Source organism: Cavia porcellus, unplaced genomic scaffold (assembly GCF_034190915.1).
Source record: "Cavia porcellus strain 051 isolate PalLab524CR breed Dunkin Hartley unplaced genomic scaffold, mCavPor4.1 scaffold_20, whole genome shotgun sequence".
NCBI lineage: Eukaryota > Metazoa > Chordata > Mammalia > Rodentia > Caviidae > Cavia > Cavia porcellus.
The window spans coordinates 33,645,093-33,664,696 of NW_026947503.1; the positions used below are offsets into that span (position 1 = coordinate 33,645,093).

The 19,604-nt window shown below is 37.6% G+C and overlaps 1 protein-coding gene across 1 annotated transcript in view; it reads left to right on the top strand.

Moving 5' to 3' along the window:
• Acaa2 (acetyl-CoA acyltransferase 2) overlaps positions 1-19,604 on the top strand; it is a 38,160-nt gene that overhangs the window by 6,344 nt on the left and 12,212 nt on the right. The window contains exons 2-7 of the mRNA XM_003474157.5: positions 1,735-1,901; positions 11,539-11,667; positions 13,582-13,698; positions 15,092-15,239; positions 18,257-18,432; positions 19,159-19,288. Of these exons, the coding sequence (XP_003474205.1) occupies positions 1,735-1,901; positions 11,539-11,667; positions 13,582-13,698; positions 15,092-15,239; positions 18,257-18,432; positions 19,159-19,288 (867 nt within the window). The remainder of the gene's footprint in view (positions 1-1,734; positions 1,902-11,538; positions 11,668-13,581; positions 13,699-15,091; positions 15,240-18,256; positions 18,433-19,158; positions 19,289-19,604) is intronic.

Below are 19,604 nucleotides of genomic sequence, written 5' to 3' on the forward strand. Positions count from 1 at the left end.
TTGTTTCTATTTCTTTGCTGAAATACTGTTATGGCTTATGTTGAGATGTTCCCCCAAGCCTCGTGCGATCATGGACATGGCCAAATCTAGCATTTGTGATTGGTTTGTTGTCTTACATTCAGATTGTGGTATAAGTGCTACACAGCCCAGGGGTGGAGCCAGCATACAGTGTAACTGCAGGAACAAGGCATGTCTTTTTCTCTTTTGCTGTGCGGGCTTACTGTTTGTGGCACCCGTGAACTGCTGCCTCTCAGCTGTGTCATCTTACCTTGCAGCCAACTCAGTATGGACTGAAACCTCCAACCTGTAAGAAATAAACCTTTCCTTTCCTAACTTTGGGAAGGAAGTTTTGTCAGGTATTTTGTCTCAACAATGAGAGAGAAAAGTAACTAAGACAGATATCCTATCTCTTATTGTACATATACTTTCTTTTATGTCCTTGAGCATAAATATAATAGCTGTTTTTAAAAATCCTTCTCTGTTAATTACATCACCTGCATTCTGGGATCAGTCTCCATTGGACTCTGTCTCTTAAGCAAGTCATATTTTCTTGTTTCTTTAATGTGTATTAATGTTTCATTGTATTATGGATATAGCAGATTAAACTTTTTAGAAACTGAATTGTTTTGTTCTTTGGAAGACTATTGACTTATTGGTTGGTGTCAGTTACATTTCTCTTGTTGCTGGGACAAAATACCTGACACCCAAATGAAGGAAGGAAAGTTTATTTAGCTCACTGTTTCTGAAGGTTTTAGTCCATAATCAGCTAGTTCCAAGGCAAGGTGGCATGGCATTGAGGCCACACTACAAGGCAGCAGCCAGCAAATGCAGCCAGAACAAAAGGGATGAGAACAAGCCTCTTCTCATTAAGCAGCCTACCCCACCACCACCAAAGTGGATGTAGCACTCATACCAAGTCTGTGCTCTGCTCTAGCACAGGCTGAGGATATTTACAAAATAAAGACCCTGAATCCCTGCTGAGTCTATTGGTTAAACTTCTAAGTTTCTGAAGTTAACACAGTGCATCAATCGTAACAGTAGGCCTTTACTTTTTGCAAGCAGCTATTATGACAGAACTCATACTACAAACTATGTCTTTCCCTGTGGTAGGCAGCGCTCAAATTTAAGGTTAGTGTTTTTAAATTTGGCTGAGATACTTGTTCTCTGATCCACAATGCACGGTTCATGTGTCAGATATTTGGCATTTTTATGCAAAATTTATGCTCTTCCTCCTTGGTGCTCCTGTTTTTCAGATTCTCATCACTTTCCAATGGCTGTAGCTATATGGAATTTGTTCTCTGAATTTTAATGCTGTTATGACCGTATTTCAAAGTTCTAGTCAACCCATGTAGGATGGACTGTTAGCTTTCAATAAATAAGTGGGAAATTCATTCTGTACTGTTCCTTTCTTCCAAGTATCAGTTGTCTTCATACCGGCCTACTTTTGTTCATTTCTAGGACCTTGATATAGTTTTTCTTTCATTATTGTGTGGAATATTTCATTGTCTATGGTCAGATCAGAGCATTTTTGTCCATGACTAGAAGTAGAACCACTGAAATTAGAAAGAAAACATGGAAAGAGTCAAGAAAAATGATGCAAAACTACTGTTACAAAAATAAACAGTGACTATTAACTGAAAATTGTTCTTTACAGTAAGGTTTCACAGTAAGATTGAAGCATGTTAAGAGATACCGACTGATCTGTGTTTGCTTACAAATCTCTTCTTGCATTAGGTGTCTTTGTTGTTGCTGCTAAGCGAACACCATTTGGAGCCTATGGAGGTCTTCTGAAAGACTACACTGCTACTGATTTGGCTGAGTTTGCTGCCAAGGCTGCTCTGTCTGCTGGCAAAGTCCCACCTGAGACCATTAACAGTGTCATTGTAGGAAATGTCATGCAGGTTAGTAGGGCAGAGGGCAATGTACATGTCTGTTGCTTACCATGATCATTTTCTAAAAATAATTACTGTGTCACACAATAAATAAGTTACTAATAGTTACCAGTTCATGAAATATGTAATATGAGTAATCCTTTGACTCCAGAAGTGATGAGTCAAAGCAACATATATTTTGGGAATTGGGTATGTCTGATTGGGATGCCACCTACAGAGTTATGTTAGCCAGCTTTCCATTACTGTTACAAAATCCTTAGATAATCAATTTAAAAGGAGGAAAGGTTTATTTTGGCTCAAAGTTTCAGAGGTTTCAGTATGGAAACCTGTGGCCATGAATACATCATGATAGGAGTGTGTGGTGGAAAAGGGCTGTCCACCTCACAGCAGTGAGAAACAAAAATACAGGAAGGAGAATGCCCCCAACAACCTAACTTCCTCCCACTAGGCCCCCTTCCAAAAGGTTCCACCATCGCCCAGAAGTGCAGTGGGCTGGGCTCAAGCCTTTGTAATCTAGGTGTTTGAGGGACACTCCAGATCCAATCTATAGCAGGAGGGTGACAGGCCCACACAGTACCACATGCCTCTCATAACTTTTCACATTTTAGGAGTTTTGTCTGTTTGTTGTGGGAAACAAGGAGCTCCTTTATCCTCTATTTTGATGTGTGTGGTACACAAAATAGATTATCTGTGCAGATATTCATCCATGGAGCTGTATATTCTTTCAAAGTATACAAATACTGGGTGCCTAGCAGAGGCTATTTTAGGTGCTATGCAAGTATATTAAGTACCCAAAGTGGAACAAAAGGAGATTATAATGTAATTATGGGGATATGATGTATAATTTTCAAAAGATGCCAAAGAAGTGATCACCACTAAAGAAAAGAGAATACAGTGGACACAGAAAGGCACTAGATCTTCAATTTGAGCTTTAATCTAGCCATCATGCCATTAGGTATCTTCACATACTGAAAAACAATGAGTTTTTTTTTATTTTTTCTTTTATAATTATGTCTGTTGGACCTAAGATATTTTCATGAAGATTGTTTTTTGTTTTTGTTTTTGTTTTGAGGCAGAGTCTTGCTATATTTCTTACACTGTCTTTGAACTCATAATCCTTCTACCACCAAGCCTAGCTGAGAATTCTTTGTATTTGTTCAACTTTTCACCATTGTGTTTTGTTTCATTTCTTTTTTGATTGGGGAGACTTTGACATCTGACCTAATAAAGCATTATTAAAGATCACATAGAAGTAAGGTACTCTGGGGGTTTTGTTTTTGTTGTTTTTCCTAGAATTTATTTTAAAGGGACTTTATTTCTTCTAAAATCTTTCTAGTTTTCCTCAAAGTTTACAACAAAATCACTATAATTAGTAACAGTTTCATTGTGTTTGTACCTCTTTCTACAGACAGTCTTTCTTACACTAAGTTTTGTGACAGGCCAAGATAAGATTTCCTGAAAAAGGTATTATGTTTTTAATAGATAAACAGTTGGGGTTAGGCTTTTATATATAGAAGAAAACAGAATGGATGTCAACTAATACTTGACAAATATCTCAAAGTCATTTTTCCAATAAGTTAAATATTATTTGATGTCACTTAGAATAAGAGTTTTTACTTTTTTTTTTAGGAAACAATGAAATCTGGCTCCTTCTTACTTCTTTTTATTGACTACTTACTTGATCTTTCTAAAATCCTGGATATGGAATGGAAGTGACAAGAAATTACTTATGCCCATCTTATTTCTGATGTCAGAGAAAAGACATCAAGTGTGGCATCACTACTAAGTATGATGATAGTTTCTCTGAAACATCTGTTTTACCAGTCTGTACAGGATGGAATATTATAAGATTTGTAATTATAACACAGACCTTGAGAAAAGAATAACCACTGACCAAGAATTTTTAAATAACATTAATTTATAAAATAAGATGATTTCATCTCCATCAAGGAATGAAACAGTCAATGGATTAACGGATGTTTTATTGAGCTTTTCCCATTTTGATCTGCATTCAAACCTCTAATTTATAAATATAAAGAAATTCATTGAATCTTATTTTGAAAAACTTCAAACCTTTACAGAAGTTAATAGGCTTGTCTAATAAGTACCTTAATATTTTTACCTTAGTGGACCAAATCTTCAAATTTTGTCAAATTTATTTTAGTTTTCTTTATTAAAGCCTGTCCTATTTGTTTCTTTTTTAAAAGTCATTTCATCTCTTCTGCTCAAAGTCTACTCAATATTATCCTTGGACTAACAATAAAAATGGTTAGAAATGCAAGATCTGAGGCAGCCCTATACTATTGATTCACAACTTGCACTTTAATGAGATGCCCCAAAATTCATTTCAGGAAGCAGTGATTTAGTCCCTGTGCTAGTTCTCCTGACCATTTGTTCATCTACCCTCTGAACTCCCAAGTCTGCATTTGTCAGTTTGTTTCATGATAGAATTACATGATAGACTATTGCCCAGGTCCTGCCTTCACCCTTTCTGGTTTAGTTGGTTCAATCAGGAGTTTAAACACAAATATGTTAATAAAGATTCTATAATTATTCCAGTCTACAATCAAGATTGAGAACCTCAGCCTGTTCTTTAAACAGCTCTAATTGTTACAGTCTGTCTTACAGACTTAATAGAATGATTTTTCAAGTACAAGCATACTTAGTATCTTAGTTACTTTCTCCTTGTGAGACACTAACCTTAACCCAACACTCACAAATTAAAGAAGTAGAGGTTTAATTTGGTTCACCGTTTGTAGAGGTTTCAGTCCATAGTCAGCTGGCACCAAGGCAGAGCAGCATGTCAGAGGACAAACAGCTCCTAACACTGTAGGCAGGGAGCAGAGAGTGATCAAAGGAGGAGAAAAATAGATTCTTGTAGGCCACACTGTCAGTGACCCACCTCCTCCCAGACTTCACCTCCCAAATTACATTTAGCTGTAAACACCTTAGTGGACTGATTCACTGATGAGTATCATGCACCCGTGATCCAAAAACCACAGCAGATATGTATGTGTGATATCCAATTGACTATAGTTGTATTAACAGGGATCTGACCAGAAATCTGAATCTGTGTGTCCCCACTACCTGAATTTGTTCACCTACTTCTTGTCGAGCGTACAAGAGAATTCCATACAAATGGAAAAGTATCTTTATTCACAAATTGGTCAAATAGGAAGTCAAGCTAGTATGATGCGTTCAAATGCACAGAAGCACTTTCATTTATCAGAGAGAACAAAATACAGGAAATTCATGCATGTAAAATCAGTCAGGCTTTCGAGTCCAGGAAAACGTTTTGGTTCTATCAAAACTTTCTTGGCGGGCTGGGGATTTAGCTCAGCGGAGTAAGTGCCTCCTTTCAAGCAGGCAGTCGTGAGTTCGATCCCCGGTACCAATAAAAAGGAAAAAGACAAAAAAAAAGAAATTTCCTTGGCACCATGGCTGTCATGAGGAAACCTGGACAAATAGCTTAACTTTTAAAAGCCTAATTTTTCTTCTTTTTTTTTTATTTTGAATAAAACCAAATGAGACAAAACAAAATAGAGTCAGTAAAAACAAAAGGATCCATGTGGTACATGACTTAAAATACAAAGAGATCAATAATGGCTCCCATGATGCCTCTTATTATCTTCAAAAGAATTGCCCAAATCATTAGGCATAATAAAATTGAACAAAACAGTGCAGAACAAAACCAATAAAAACAAAACATTGGAGATATTATAGGCCTTCAAAAGAAGATAATAGTCAAACCACAATGGGTATCATAGTATATCTTACTGTCTTCAAAGTAGTTGCCTATACCATCAGACTTGATACTATCAAACAAAACAAAATAGAATAAAATCAGTCAAAACAAAACAGTGAAAGCAATACAGGGCTTCAAATGAAGCTAATAGGAAATCAAAAATGGTAACCGTAATATATCCTGCTATCTTTGGAATAGCTGTCCATGCCATTAAATCTAATACAAGTAGACAAACTGAAACAATAAAACCAAACTAAACAGAATGATGAAAACAATATGGGTTTCAAATCATAATAATAGATTAACACTGGCCACTACCTTCCCTTTTTAGACAATTCCTCCCCTTTCACTTTCACAGGATGTATTGTATATATTGGATCCCACTAACTCCTTTAGTTTTTATATTAGGGAGGCAACCCGCTATTCACCTGATTTTGAACATTTTTACCCATGAGCGTGATCTCAAGTTGTATCCTTTTACCTACAAGAGCCTCAAGGTTTTATTTCTTTATTGCTGAGTAGTTTTCCATTGTATAAAAGTGCTGTGGCTTTGTGGCTTTGTGCAGCTGATGGGCAAGCTACCCACACTTTTTTCTGGTTCCCTGTCACACAGAGCATTGTTTTCTCATCTCTGACTTTCAGTCTCTAAACCCCCTGTCAGGTTAAATGTATTTCTTATATTAAGCATATTGATGGATCCTATCTCATCATCCACTCTGCCTGTGTTTCTTTTTATTGGTGAATTGAGGCCATCCATATTAGTGAGTATGGCCAACCTCCTCTATCTCATCTTTGCCATGTTATTTTTCTGCCGTTGGTTGTCTACTTTTTGTCTTCATTCCACTGTCTGCCCTGTTCAGTGAGCCCCCTCTGCCACTGTTCCCAAAACCATGGTCTTTTTTCTCTCTCTCTCTAGAATGTCCTTCAGTATTTTTTGTAAGTTTGGTTTGGCGGTCATGAACTCTCCCAGTTCCTCTTTGTCATGGAAGCATCTTGTTTCTCCATTTATTTTGAAAGGTAGTTTTGCAGGGTACATCAGCCTAGGTTGGAGGCTATTTTCTTTCAGGACTTGGAATACTTCACTCCAAGCTCTTCTTGATTTGATGGTTTATGTTGAGAAGTCTGTCGTGATTCTGATGGGTTTTCCTTCATAGGTGATCTGTTTCTTTTCTCTGACAGCTTTTAATATTCTGTTCTTGTGTTGAATTTTTAGGATTATTATATGTCTGGGCATAGGTCTGTTTTGGTTATAGCTGGCTGGAGTTCTGTATGTCTCACTTATCTGAATATTATTTCCTTTTCCTAAGCTTGGGAAGTTTTCTTTAATTATTTCTGTAAATAGCCTTTGTATTTCATTTGTGTTTACCCCTGCTTCTTTTATTCTTAAGTTACAGATCCTCTCATCATCTTCTAGCCTTTGCATTGTTACTTCCTGATTCCTTTTATTTTTAAGAGCTCTTTCCTTTCACGATCACAAGTTGCAAACCTGTCTTCAAGGTTTGATAGTCTGTCTTTAGTTTCTTTCAAGCAGTTTTGCCAGCTTTCAATGGAGTTTTTAATTTCCTGGTAATCTCTTTAAATCTGTTTCATGTATTCTAAATCTTTTTTATATTCTTCATTAAAGGTTTCCCTCATTTTTCTATATTCCTCTATTCTTGCATCTGTATCTTCTTTAAGGTGCTTAGCAATTATTTTATTATATTTCTCATTTGTTCTTTTTCCTGAGGTAGTATTTCTGTTCTAAGTTCCTTTATAGCCTCTTGAAGTTGTTTCTTTATTTCAGTTGCTGTTGCTTCAGAAACTTCAGGTATGCAACTCGATCTCTTCTGTGTTTACATCTCCTGGACCAGTTCTGCTTGGGTTGGAGGCCAGAGACTGCCTTTTGCTTCTTCCTCTTGGCATGTTCCTGGTTTCTTCTGGACAAGTGGGTAGTGGGGTCCCTGGCACTTCCTGTGTTGGTTTGAATTTCTCTGAAGTGTGCTGGCTAGGGATATCATAAGGTGACCATTGGATGCACTGGTATAGGGCTATAGGTGGCTGATGGAGTGCAAGCAGGGGCAGGGCAGGCTGTGGCCTCCCTCCTGAGCTGGTTAACCACAGGGAGCCTTTACCACATTAGTATGCTGCAGGACAGGCAGAACTGGTTGGGATTAGCTTTAGGGAAACCTCCATGGTGGCTGTTGGATTGGGCATAGAGGTGCAGACTCAGTCCAAACAATTTCCACCAGTCTTCTCTGAGCTAGGAGTGGCTGAATGAAGCCAGCTGCAGTTCTGGCTCCGGGCTTATCCTGCTGGACTCCAAAATGGCCCCCAGTCAATCACCCACTCCCGCAGGAGGACTGAGTCCTCCACACTCACCACCAGCCAGTGCAGTTCTCCAGTCTGCTGCTCCCCTCTGCCACCACATCTCCCAGAGAGGCCTTTGGGCTTGCCACCCCCCAGCTTAATGTGACCATGCATCCCCATGTTTCAACAGCACTTCTCACAAGGTGGTTTCTGCTCCGGTAAAAGCGCCATCAGCTACCACCTTCTTCTGTTTAAGTTTTTTCTTTTTTTTTTATTCTCTCTGTGGACTTCAGTTCTCACTTTAGGTTCTTCCCGGTTGAGGGGACCTACTTCCTTCCTTCTTGTCTTCTCCAGAATGCTATATAATCCAGCTTCTGGACTGTTTCTCTCAGAAAGGCTGTTTACTCTGTTGCTTACTGTTCTGCCATCTTCCCAGGATCTTCCAAAGCCTAATTTTTCGAGTTCTATTTCAATTTCTCAATGTCAGCTCCATATTACAAAATTTTTAAATATCACACTTAAAATGTTTAAGGTGGTAATATTTATGTGATAGATATTTTATTTCAATAAAAAATGCAAAAATCACAATTGTCTATTCAAATCATCAGCACATATCACATAAAATGTGCCATAATTATATGCATTGTATCCTACTTCAGAATTTTATAGTTTATCGTATGTGATAGGTTGCCAACATTTCCATGTCTTTTGTGCTTGTTTTTTTAATGATGAAAAGAAAGTCTTTATTAGCAAAGACCATTTTAATTCTTATAAGTTCATCTTAATATTAAATAGGATAATAGGTTTAACAGCTCTAATTCCACACTTTATTCCACTTTAGTCCTGTCAGTGAACTTGCTGTGAACTTGTTCATATTTTAATAGAAGCCATGAATCGTCAAATATTTAAATAGATGTAGTTAGCTTGGAAGATGAAAATTTATAGATGCTTTATCATTAGGTCAGAGTAAAAATCAAGCAAAGGATATGATAAAGATTGGTTTAAAAATAATTTATCACTAGGCATAATACCTTTTTTAGAACAAATATAATTTACAAAAATTATACAAGTCACTTTTTGTCAAATTTTAACATGTATTTAGCAAATTCTTTTAGCTACAATATTATTTCTATCGTAAAAGCCATCTCTGGTTACAAAAAAAAAATCAGAAACCTTGTTGGAATTTAGCATAATTACTTGCTGCCTTGTGTTTTAACTACTTTGCTGCCATGAACTCTTCCTCCTCTGAAATGCCCCTGTACCATGTGTCACCCTGTCTTGGAGCCAGCTAACTATGACACCTCTACAAACTGTGAGCCAAATAAACCTTTCTTCCTTGAAAGAAGGAAAAAAGGAATTTATCATAATTACAAATGTCCTAAGAATTCTAAAGCTACACAATATTTAAATAGAAAAACACTAATTTTAAAAGTTTGGTACTATTTCTGTTTCTATTTTTATAAATGTGTTAGCTGTTTTATAGATATGTTCTGTTTCTTTATAGGAAACCCAACTAAAGGTTAATTGTGCTACACACTATAAAATAAAAGCAAAAGGTAATCACCGTTTAAAAAAGTTATACACAACATTTTCCAGTAGCAAAGATATCATTTAGTGGTTAACTGCCTGACAGAAAAATACTAAACAAAATAGATTTACTGGATTGTTTTTCACTTGTAGCCACCCTGTTATCCCAAATAAGGATTTTCAATCAGTAAAACCTACTTAGTATAGACCATTCCATTTCCCCCACTACATACTTCATTTTCTTCCCCAGTTCCCCCATACAAATGATGTACAGCTTGTCATGTAAAAAAGGTGTTTTGTGGTCACAACTACTTTTAAAAATAATATATTCAAATAACTTGACATATCATGTCTTAGCAGCTGTAGAACCATGATTTTTTTTTTTTTTTTTGGAAAGTAGTAAAATACAATAGAACAAGACAGAATAAAGCCAATCAAGACAATTGGTACAGAACTTCTTAGCAGGATACTGAGATAACAGTGATAGGTGCCATAGTATATCTTGTTATCTTCACAATAGTTGTCCTTTCAATCCGGTATAGCAAAATCAAACCACATACAGAACATCATAAAACCTATTAAAACAGAGTATTAAATAGAGCAATATAATTAATCAAAACAAAGCAAAACAGTGGTAACAATATTTGCCCTCAAAGAGATGGTAGAAGGAAATCTCCCATATTTGCTATATTACATATGGTCATCTTCCCAAGAGATGGTCAGACCTCTGGCTCCCATTTGCTAACAGCAGTGGAGAGAAGGGGGATGTGGGATGTTTGATTCTCAGCCCGCATGCCAGTAGGCTCATGGCTGCCCTCCGGGAAGGCAAGTGGGTTGCTTTGTTGCCCAGTGCCCTAAGTTCCAACATGGCGCTGATCTCAGAAGACACTGGCTAGTTCTCTCCCTGGGTTGCCCACAGCTGCTTACCAGGAAGGCGAGCAGGTTCCTTTGTTGCCCAGCGCCCTAAGTTCCAACATGGTGCTGATCTCAGGAGATGCTGGCTGGCTGGTTCTCTCCCTGGGTCGCCCACCGCTCGCTCGAGCCATGGGTGCTTACCAGGGAGGTGAGCAGATTCCTCAGGTGCCCAGTGCCCTAAGTTCCAACATGGTGCAGATCTCTGGAGATGCTGACTGGCTGGTCAGAACCATGGTATTGACACATGGCAATTTATAAGTTAAGCAGATGTGAAATAGTGAAAGATGTGAACAGCTGCTCTTCTGTTTAAGTGTTAAGTATTCTGTTAAAGTCAGATAATGACTTTATTTTTTTTTAATTGGCATAACCAGCCTACATACAGTGTGCTAAGTCATAAAGTACAGATCCAAGGAAAACAGTACCTTTACTAAGTAACAAAACTTGGCAAACCAATGCAGTACTCTTGGATACAATAAAATAGCATTTCTGTTGGAGTCATATATTCCTTCAGTGATAATCGTCACTACAAAAATATCATGTAAGTACCAAATCAAAACACTGTGATTTCCAGCAGGGTAATTCATTTTATACAAATTAATGTATTTAACAACTTTACAATTTCTTCTTTTAAAGTGAGTTCCTCATGCACACAGGTCTAGTTTGCAGCCGTGAGGCAGTTTGTGTGTACCTAGAAGGTGGCTCTGCTTTGTTCTGGGATTGGTCCCACAGCCAGGGAAAGTTCCAATGTCTGAAAAGCTTTAACATTCTATCTTAGGAAGACTGACTGTGGATACCAATTTTTCCAAGTACTTTTACAGTATCAAATACAGAATGTTCTTGCACACATGTTTTGGTTCTTGCTTACAACAGAAGCCATTCCCTACTCTGCTGAGAAGTCTGTGGCCATGCGCCTTTCCATAAGGATCTGCGTGTCTGACCAGCATATCAGCTTGGACCATACTTGAGTTCATAGGGTTTGGATATTTTTGCATCACAGCTATGTTGTAACAGTTTCCCATAGGTGGTCAAATACATGCTTCAAAGTCCAGAACTTCACGGTGCTAGCGGCCTGCTCAACATTCAGATAATGCTATAGGACAGTGAGGCTGTGCTTGTTCTAAATGCCTGAGTTAATAGAGGAAATTGTTTTTCTTGTCCATCTCTTTGGTATAGAGTTCTTCAGATGCTATATACTTAGCAAGACATGTTGGTTTAAGAGTGGGAATCCCAAAAGAAATCCCGGCTCTCACTGTCAACAGGCTGTGTGGCTCTGGCTTCCAATCCATCGTGAACGGATGTCAGGTATGAGCAACGTTTCATTTAAATCTCTGAACATTATTGTAAGAGTTACAAAAATAAATATTCCACTTCAATAGAACATTTTAGCTTTTTATAGTACCTGTTAGATGAGATAAAATTTGACTTTTCTTGGAAAAATATTTGATACTATTCAAGTAGAAGCTTCAAGTGGAATAACGTCATAAAAGGACAAATGCTATATGATTTCACTTACGCAAGGTACTAAAATAGATTCATGGCAGTGAAGTAGAATGCTAGTTTTCAGGGACTGGGAGAGGGGAGAAAAAAAGATTCATGTTTAATGAGGTGTGGAATTTTACTTTTGTAAGATGGAAGTAGATCTATGGATGAATGATAAGAATGATTATACTGCAATGTGAGTATATTTAGTGCTACTTAACTGAGCACTTAACAGTTAAAATGATAGGTTTTATGTATATTTGCTACACTATTTTTTAAAAGCCAGTCATGACTATAGTTTTGTGTGTATGTGGGAATTGAATTCAAAACCTCCCCCATGCTAAGAAAGCACTCTACCAAAGTCCTTGATTTACATTCACTATCTAGTTTAAACTTCACAACCATCTTGTGAAGCAAGAATATGTTATTATTCTCATTTTTATTGGGCAAGAAAGCTGGTTATTAAGGATATTATGGTTACTAAGTCATAGGGGCAGAGTTTGAACCCAAGTCTAGGAATATTGAATAAGGACAGCAATTGAGGAGTAGAGTTGAAGAATTTAAGAATGCCCTTGAAAATATTTTTTGTTACAAAGGAGCTAAATAACACTGTTGGTAGAAGTCCAAACTACCATGATTTCTTTAAATGATAGTAAGGTAAAATATGTATATACCTTTGAGTGCAGGAATATAGTAAAATCCAATTTTATTTAATAAAGTCTTTTCTTTACAAAATAAATGACACCCATATACATTGTAATAAATAGATTATTTTCAAATCAATATTTTTACAATGTATACATTTTCCTAACATTAATTTTAAACATCAGACCTGGCATGGTGGTACATACTTGTAATCCCAGTGCTCGGGAGGCTGAGACAAGAGGATCAATTTGAGTTTGAGGCCAAGCTAGGCTATATAGTGAGTCCATGCTAGCCTAAACTACATAATGAGACCTTGTCTAAAAAACAAACAAATACCAAAGAAAATTCTTTTAAACGTCAGAAGCTTACTGATTGCATCTTTTCTAAGAAGTGCAAGTAGCAGGAATAATTGAGAGATGAAATAGCTACTTCTACTAAATTTCTCAGATCAACCTAGTTCCTAGAAATCTCTGGAATTCTTCAGGTGTATCTGTTAATAGAATAAATTTTCCTTTTGCCTTTCTAATAGGCTTGTCCTTTATTATCTAATGTACATTTATGCCAGATAAAATCTCTGCAGATTGTAGATTTATATTGAATTATAAATTATTATGAATTACTGTTCTTAAACTGTGAACAGTGGTGCATGCCTGTAATCCCAGCTAGTTGGGAAGCTGAGGCAAATCATAAGTTCATTGTCAGCCTGGACAGTCTGGCAAGATCTTGTTTCAAAATAAAAAACGAAACAAGGCTAGGGATGTAGCTCAGTGGTAGAGTGCTCGTCTGGCTATGTGTTAGGCCATGGGTTCAGTCCTGTGAGTCCTCAGCACACGCACTTTCTTAGTCAAAGTGTAGGTAGGTGGAGGTGTATTACTGAGGCATGAATGGCTTTGTTTTCTCCCCCCTTACATCTTGGGAATGAATACTGTAACACTGAATTTACAAGTACGTTAAGGTATTTTCTTTTGAAACACTGTAAACTAGGCTACAGTATTTATTAAAATTGCCATTAATTTATAAGATAAGTGTACTTCTGAATATATACTCAGGGCACAATAAATGGGCTTTTTTGGTATCATTGTTTTTAAACAGGAAATTTGTGTTAAAGATGCTGAAGTTGTTTTGTGTGGAGGAACTGAAAGCATGAGCCAGGCTCCCTTCTGTGTCAGAAACATGCGTTTTGGAACCAGATTTGGATTTGATCTCAAGGTTAGAACCATTAAAAATTTTAAAAATTATTTCTTAAGCTATATCATATCAGTGATTTTTAAACCATAACTTTTTCATGAAGAGAAAACTAACTTTGAAACCCTTGTTGTTTATCAAGTACCAGGCAACATGTGAGGATTCAACTTTGCAGATTATTTCACAACACTTATTAGAACACCATGGAATTAGATTTAACAAGTGGAAGTAGGCATAGGCATAGGAAATATAGAGGATGAGAAATGGATTAAAAGACAGAGAGCCCCAGGTGTGGCAGTGCACACCTCTGATTCAGCACTTGGGAGGCTGAGACAAGAGGATCACTGAGAGTTCAGGCCAGCTAAGCTACATAGTGAGTTCAAGGCTAGGCTCAACTATGTAGGGAGACCCTGTCTCTAAAAACAAAGCAAAACAAAACAAAATAGACAAAAGGTAAATTAATCTGTATTCAACAGGTAGGATTCTGAGTAATTAAAACTTTATCATGATTTGCAGAGGCTGTATTTCTGTAACACTCTCCAGTGAACAGGTTTCTTCTTCATCACAGAAACACGTCTTTAAATACGATTATATTGTCCTAAATCAGACAGATAAAAAACTGATCTTTCTGTCTTTCATAACCGTGACCTGAGAATGATCATACTGATAACATAATAATTTCTGATACTGATAACATAACATAATTTCCCATGATAGCATATTAGGATTTTTAACATCTTGTACACTCAGTTTTTCAACTGGCTCTTTTTAAACCCAGAAGGAAAAAGTCTTAGAAAATAGGAATATATTAGCAATATTTTGTACACTAAGTATGTTTAAGAAATCCTTCACAAGGAAAGGTCAGAGGCTCTAAAAGTGATGAGGCAGCCTATGAGATACACTTAATAGAGACTCTAACTACTTAGATAATAATTAGCAATCTTTCTGTTACATAGAGACTCTATCCCTGGCTCTTTTCAGCCTGGTAGTGACTGCTAGGACCAGATATACCTGTCATTGAAGCCTTAGACAACAAAGGAGCACAAATCCTTTCTTTCCTACAGACTTCACACAACTACTTTACAGAGATGGCTATAGGAAAGCATTTCATAAGAACTCTGTGAGGTGCTTATGGATATAATCTTGAGGATTTAATTTTTTATTGTGGCATAATTTCCTACATTCTTACTTCTCATGCTTAACTTTTGGTTCTCTTTAGAGTTCCATATTTAAAGGCATTTGAGTTTTTAAATGGATTTTTTAATCCAAGAACCAAATATGAATAGTAATAACAAATGTTATCAGAAAGTCTCATTTTACTGTGTTTGTTGGAATTGTTGCTTGTTTAAAGAAATTACAACATTTTAATTTCAAAAGATAATGCCTTAACAAATTACTTTCGCTAATTTGTTTTTAGCTGGAAGATTCTCTGTGGGAAGGATTAACAGATCCACATGTTAAGCTCTCCATGGCACTGACTGCAGAGAATCTTGCAGTACAACATAAAATTAGCAGAGAAGATTGTGACAAATACGCCCTGCAGTCACAGCAGAGATGGAAAGCAGGTCAGTGAAATGACTTGGCTATCAGTATCTATACCAAAAAAAAAAGGAACGATTTTCACGCTCTAAAATTATGATGAAACCAAGGCATGGTGCAACCACCTATAATCCTGTCTCTCTGGGAGCTTGGAGCAGAAGAATCAGAAATTCAAGCCAAGCCTGGGTAACTTACTGACTTCATGAGATTCTGTTTCAAAAAAAAACCAACAGTGGGAAAGGCCCTGAGTTCAGTCCCTAGTAGCGTATGTAGACACACACACACGATAGCATATTAGGATTTTTAACATCCTGTAATATGACCTATAATAATAGTTTAACTGATACCTTTGAAAAATCACATTTTGTTACTGTTTTTAGATGATCAGTTATTCTAATATTGCAAAGTTAACTGGCAATTTCTCTTAAAAGATGTTAAAACTACTTAAAACATGTTGTTCCTTGGCCCTGGGTAGACACTTGACTCAGTATAGCATACTGAGGCATGCAGTAGACCCATCAAAGGTGACTACTCACTGTCACAACTGGTACACAGGGTGTCCTTTCCCACAACCATCATGTAATCACAAGAAGTGAGGGGCTGGAGATTTAGCTCAGCGGCATAAGCGCCTGCCTTGCAAGCAGGCAGTCGTGAGTTCAATTCCTGGTATCGATAAAAACAAAAAAGACAAAAAGAAGTGGAAGAGACGCTGAGAAAAGACATGAGTGTCCTCCTCTGCCTCCTCCCACTCCAGATGGAGAATCATTAGGCCAGATTCAGACTTGACTGGTGCAAAACCTTGACTATAATGCCCTTGCCTCCAAATGAACAACGTGACGGTAGTCACCTCATAAGTGTAGCAAGATGAAAGAATCTGTTGGATCATGAAAAGAATTTCTAAAGTTGTGATAAGCAAGTGGAAACTGTTAGTTAGGATATTAAATACTTGAAGTAATGAAATTGCAGTCCATCTTACATTTCAGAGGGAAAGTAAATTGGAGCTTATACTATTCACCTTATCTATATTTTGTAATATTTTATTGTTGGTTTTTTCCTAGTAGAACAGTATTGATCTAGAGGTTGGGAGTTATCAGTTGTGTTTTTAATTCTACCAGCTACAGGTTGTCTGACCTTGTCATTTATTCACTGAGTATCTATAAAATATAGGTAACAATGTTTCCTCTGCCTATTTACCTAATAAGGTTGCTCTAAAACCAAATAAAGGAATGCAAAGGAACTATTTTGCTTACTGTAAAATACTATCAAAATTAAGGTTGTATTATTTCTGACTTACTCTGTTTTTGAAACTATAGATTACTGTAGTCCATTCTAGTGGAGATTTTTATGTGTGTACTTGTGTTGGTGACAACTCGTAAAATTTTCAAGTTGTGCATTAAATTTCAGTTATAGATCACCTGGCAGCATATACAACTTGTTAACTTTTTAATTAACTCCTTATCTCACCTAAAGGAAGTTAAATCTATTTAGCACCACTTCATCTGTAGCTAATGGACTGATACTCCTAACAGTCTAGTGGTACCTGATAAGAAAAAAATACAAAATAAAAAACCAATAATTTGGGCTAGGGATTTAGCTCAGTGACATAAATGCCTGCCTGGCAAGCGCAAGGTCGTAATTTCGATACCCAGTACCAAAAAAAAAAAAAAAGAAAGAAAAAACAATAATTTTTTAAAAAGAGCAAAATATATCTGTAATCAGTCAAGGCTTTCTAGAGAAACAGATATAATACAGAATATACAAATGAATAAGAAATTACAAGATTGGCTTACAGTGGTCAGCCACAAAGTCAGTTGAGGGAGCGTGCAGAGGGTGTCTGCATGCTAGAGGTTGAATGGTCCAGCCCAAGGACTGAAGCTTACTGCAGTGTCCCATGCAAGTCTGCATCAGAAGGCCAATGCATCTGCAGTGGATCACTGAAGAATCTACGATAGAAGGTGGAAGAGTCCCAGGCAGAAGCCAAACAATCTGAGCCAGAAGCCAGGATGTCATATCCAAAACAAAGGCAAAGACTGGAGCTCCTCTGAAGCAGCAATCAGTCCCTCCTCATTCGGCTTTTGTTGTATGCAGGCTGCTCCCCTCGAGTGGGTGTAGCACTCATACCATCTGGGTGCCCTCCTCTTATAAAGGCTGAAGATGGTACAAACTAGGGACCCTGGCCTCCTGCTGAATCCCTTAAACTTCTGACCTTCTCAGATTGGCACTAGAATGGTAACAGCTTGTTCTCTACACCCCAGGATGTAGAGCTGCTGAGTCACTTAGTTAAGCTCCTAGACTTCTCTAGTGGACATGATGTATGACTGTAACAGCATCTGATAGATGCATGACAGTATGAATCAGGGACCCAGTGAAGAGTCCCACTTTGTCTGTGTTAAAGGTACAGCGAGAAAATAAAAAACATTGACAAGTTTAGTAACACATGAGTGGCTGGGAGGTCAATGTCTCCCGATGGGTTCTCTCACGCTCCAAAACACCCACTATTTATTCGTTGTATATAGTAATGGTGGGACTAGTGAAAGATTCCATTTTGGCAGAAGACTCAGACTCAACATGGCACAGATGATCATATGCTAAAAAGGTCTTGTTCTGGAGTATAATCCTGGGATGACTCAAGAGGGGGTAGATGATCTTGTGCTAAGAAAAGTCAATGGGAAAATTCAAATGGGTGGTATTGATAATCCCAAGCCTCCATTTCATCATCCCTTAGGGAAGTACACAAAACTAACCATTGTGAGTTTGTGATCCTCACCAAGTACATTAAATCCTCCAGGGGGAAAGGCAAGTTTTGTAAGTAGTAAAGGCTCACATGAGCAGAAGATGGACCAGAAATTAAATCAAAGCATTTATTTGATTCTTTTCAGGCTGGGGATTTAGCTCAGCAGTGCCTGCTTGGCAAGCACAAGGTTGTGAGTTTGATCCTTGGTACCACAAAAAAAAAAAAATTTAAAAATCCAAACTTATTTGATTCCTTTCTTATTTCTCTGTTTTGGTTTTCCTTCTTATGGTAGACTTTCTTCTATTTCAGCTAATGATGCCGGCTACTTTAATGATGAAATGGTGCCAATTGAAGTGAAGACAAAGAAAGGAAAACAGACAATGCAAGTGGATGAGCACGCTCGGCCCCAGACAACCCTGGAGCAGTTACAGAAACTCCCTCCGGTGTTCAAGAAGGAAGGGACAGTCACTGCGGGGAACGCATCGGTTGGTGTCACCCCATATCACCTTAAATTCTTCCTGCTGTGTTCCATGCAAAATGAACTTGGGGGCCTCTTTTAGATACTTTCATGCTTATGTGTATAGTTAGCTTAAACTGGGGCTTCTTATTCAGTTAATTCAGGCTTACTAGTGCAACCCAAAATATTTTAGCTAGGGGCCCTGATACTCTTCTAATTCTTAGTCTTTCCAAATTTGAAAAGGAAATATTCCAGGTATATTATTTTATTTTTCAGATTTTTTCTTTTATATGTATGCAATTTATCAGATTTCTTTTTATACCATCCACATCTGTGACATCCTTTCCTGTCGTCCTTCAATGGAGTTCTATTCTGAGCCTAAAGTAATCCCCACAATGGATTATAGTACTACAGGTTGTATCCAGAATTATGCCACCACTTCCTGCGTGCCATGCTATTCCATTAGAAATACCATGCCATGCCAGGCACAGGAGCACATGGCTGAAATCCCAGCTACTGAGGAGATTGAGGCAGGAAAATTGCTGTTGTAAGCCCCACCTGGGCACTTCAGTGATACCCTGACTCAAAACAAAAGGGCCTAGGAATGTAGTTCAGTGGTAGAGTGCTTGCCTAGCATGTGTGAGGCCCTAGGCTCAAACTCTAGTACTGCCAAATTAAAAAATAAATACTACTTTCAGACTTTCACTGAACTCTTTTACCAGTTCATGTGTCCACTATTCCCCCCCCCCCCAAGGGTGTATCTGATGGTGCTGGAGCGGTTATCATAGCTAGTGAAGATGCTGTTAAAAAACATAACTTCACACCACTGGCAAGAATTGTGGGCTACTTTGCATCTGGATGTGATCCATCTATCATGGGTATTGGTAAGTTCATAATGAAACAAACTGCTTCTATTGTGTTTCTGGAGATAGGTTTTTGGAATTCAAATTCCTAAGATTGGCAAGTAGTCATTTAAAACAAATCACCTTTCTAGGAAAACCTGGGCCATGCAAATTCTCCGTGAGCAGCAATTGTGTCTTATTGTCTATTTGAGGTATTTTAAAATTAACACACAGAAAGTAACAGAATTGCTGGCAGGATAAAAGAAATTCTGTGACAGGAACAGTGTTGGGGTGAGCGAGAGAAGGCTGCTTGATGATGGTAGCAGAGCTTCCTGGTGGCTGTGCCCATACTCTCTAG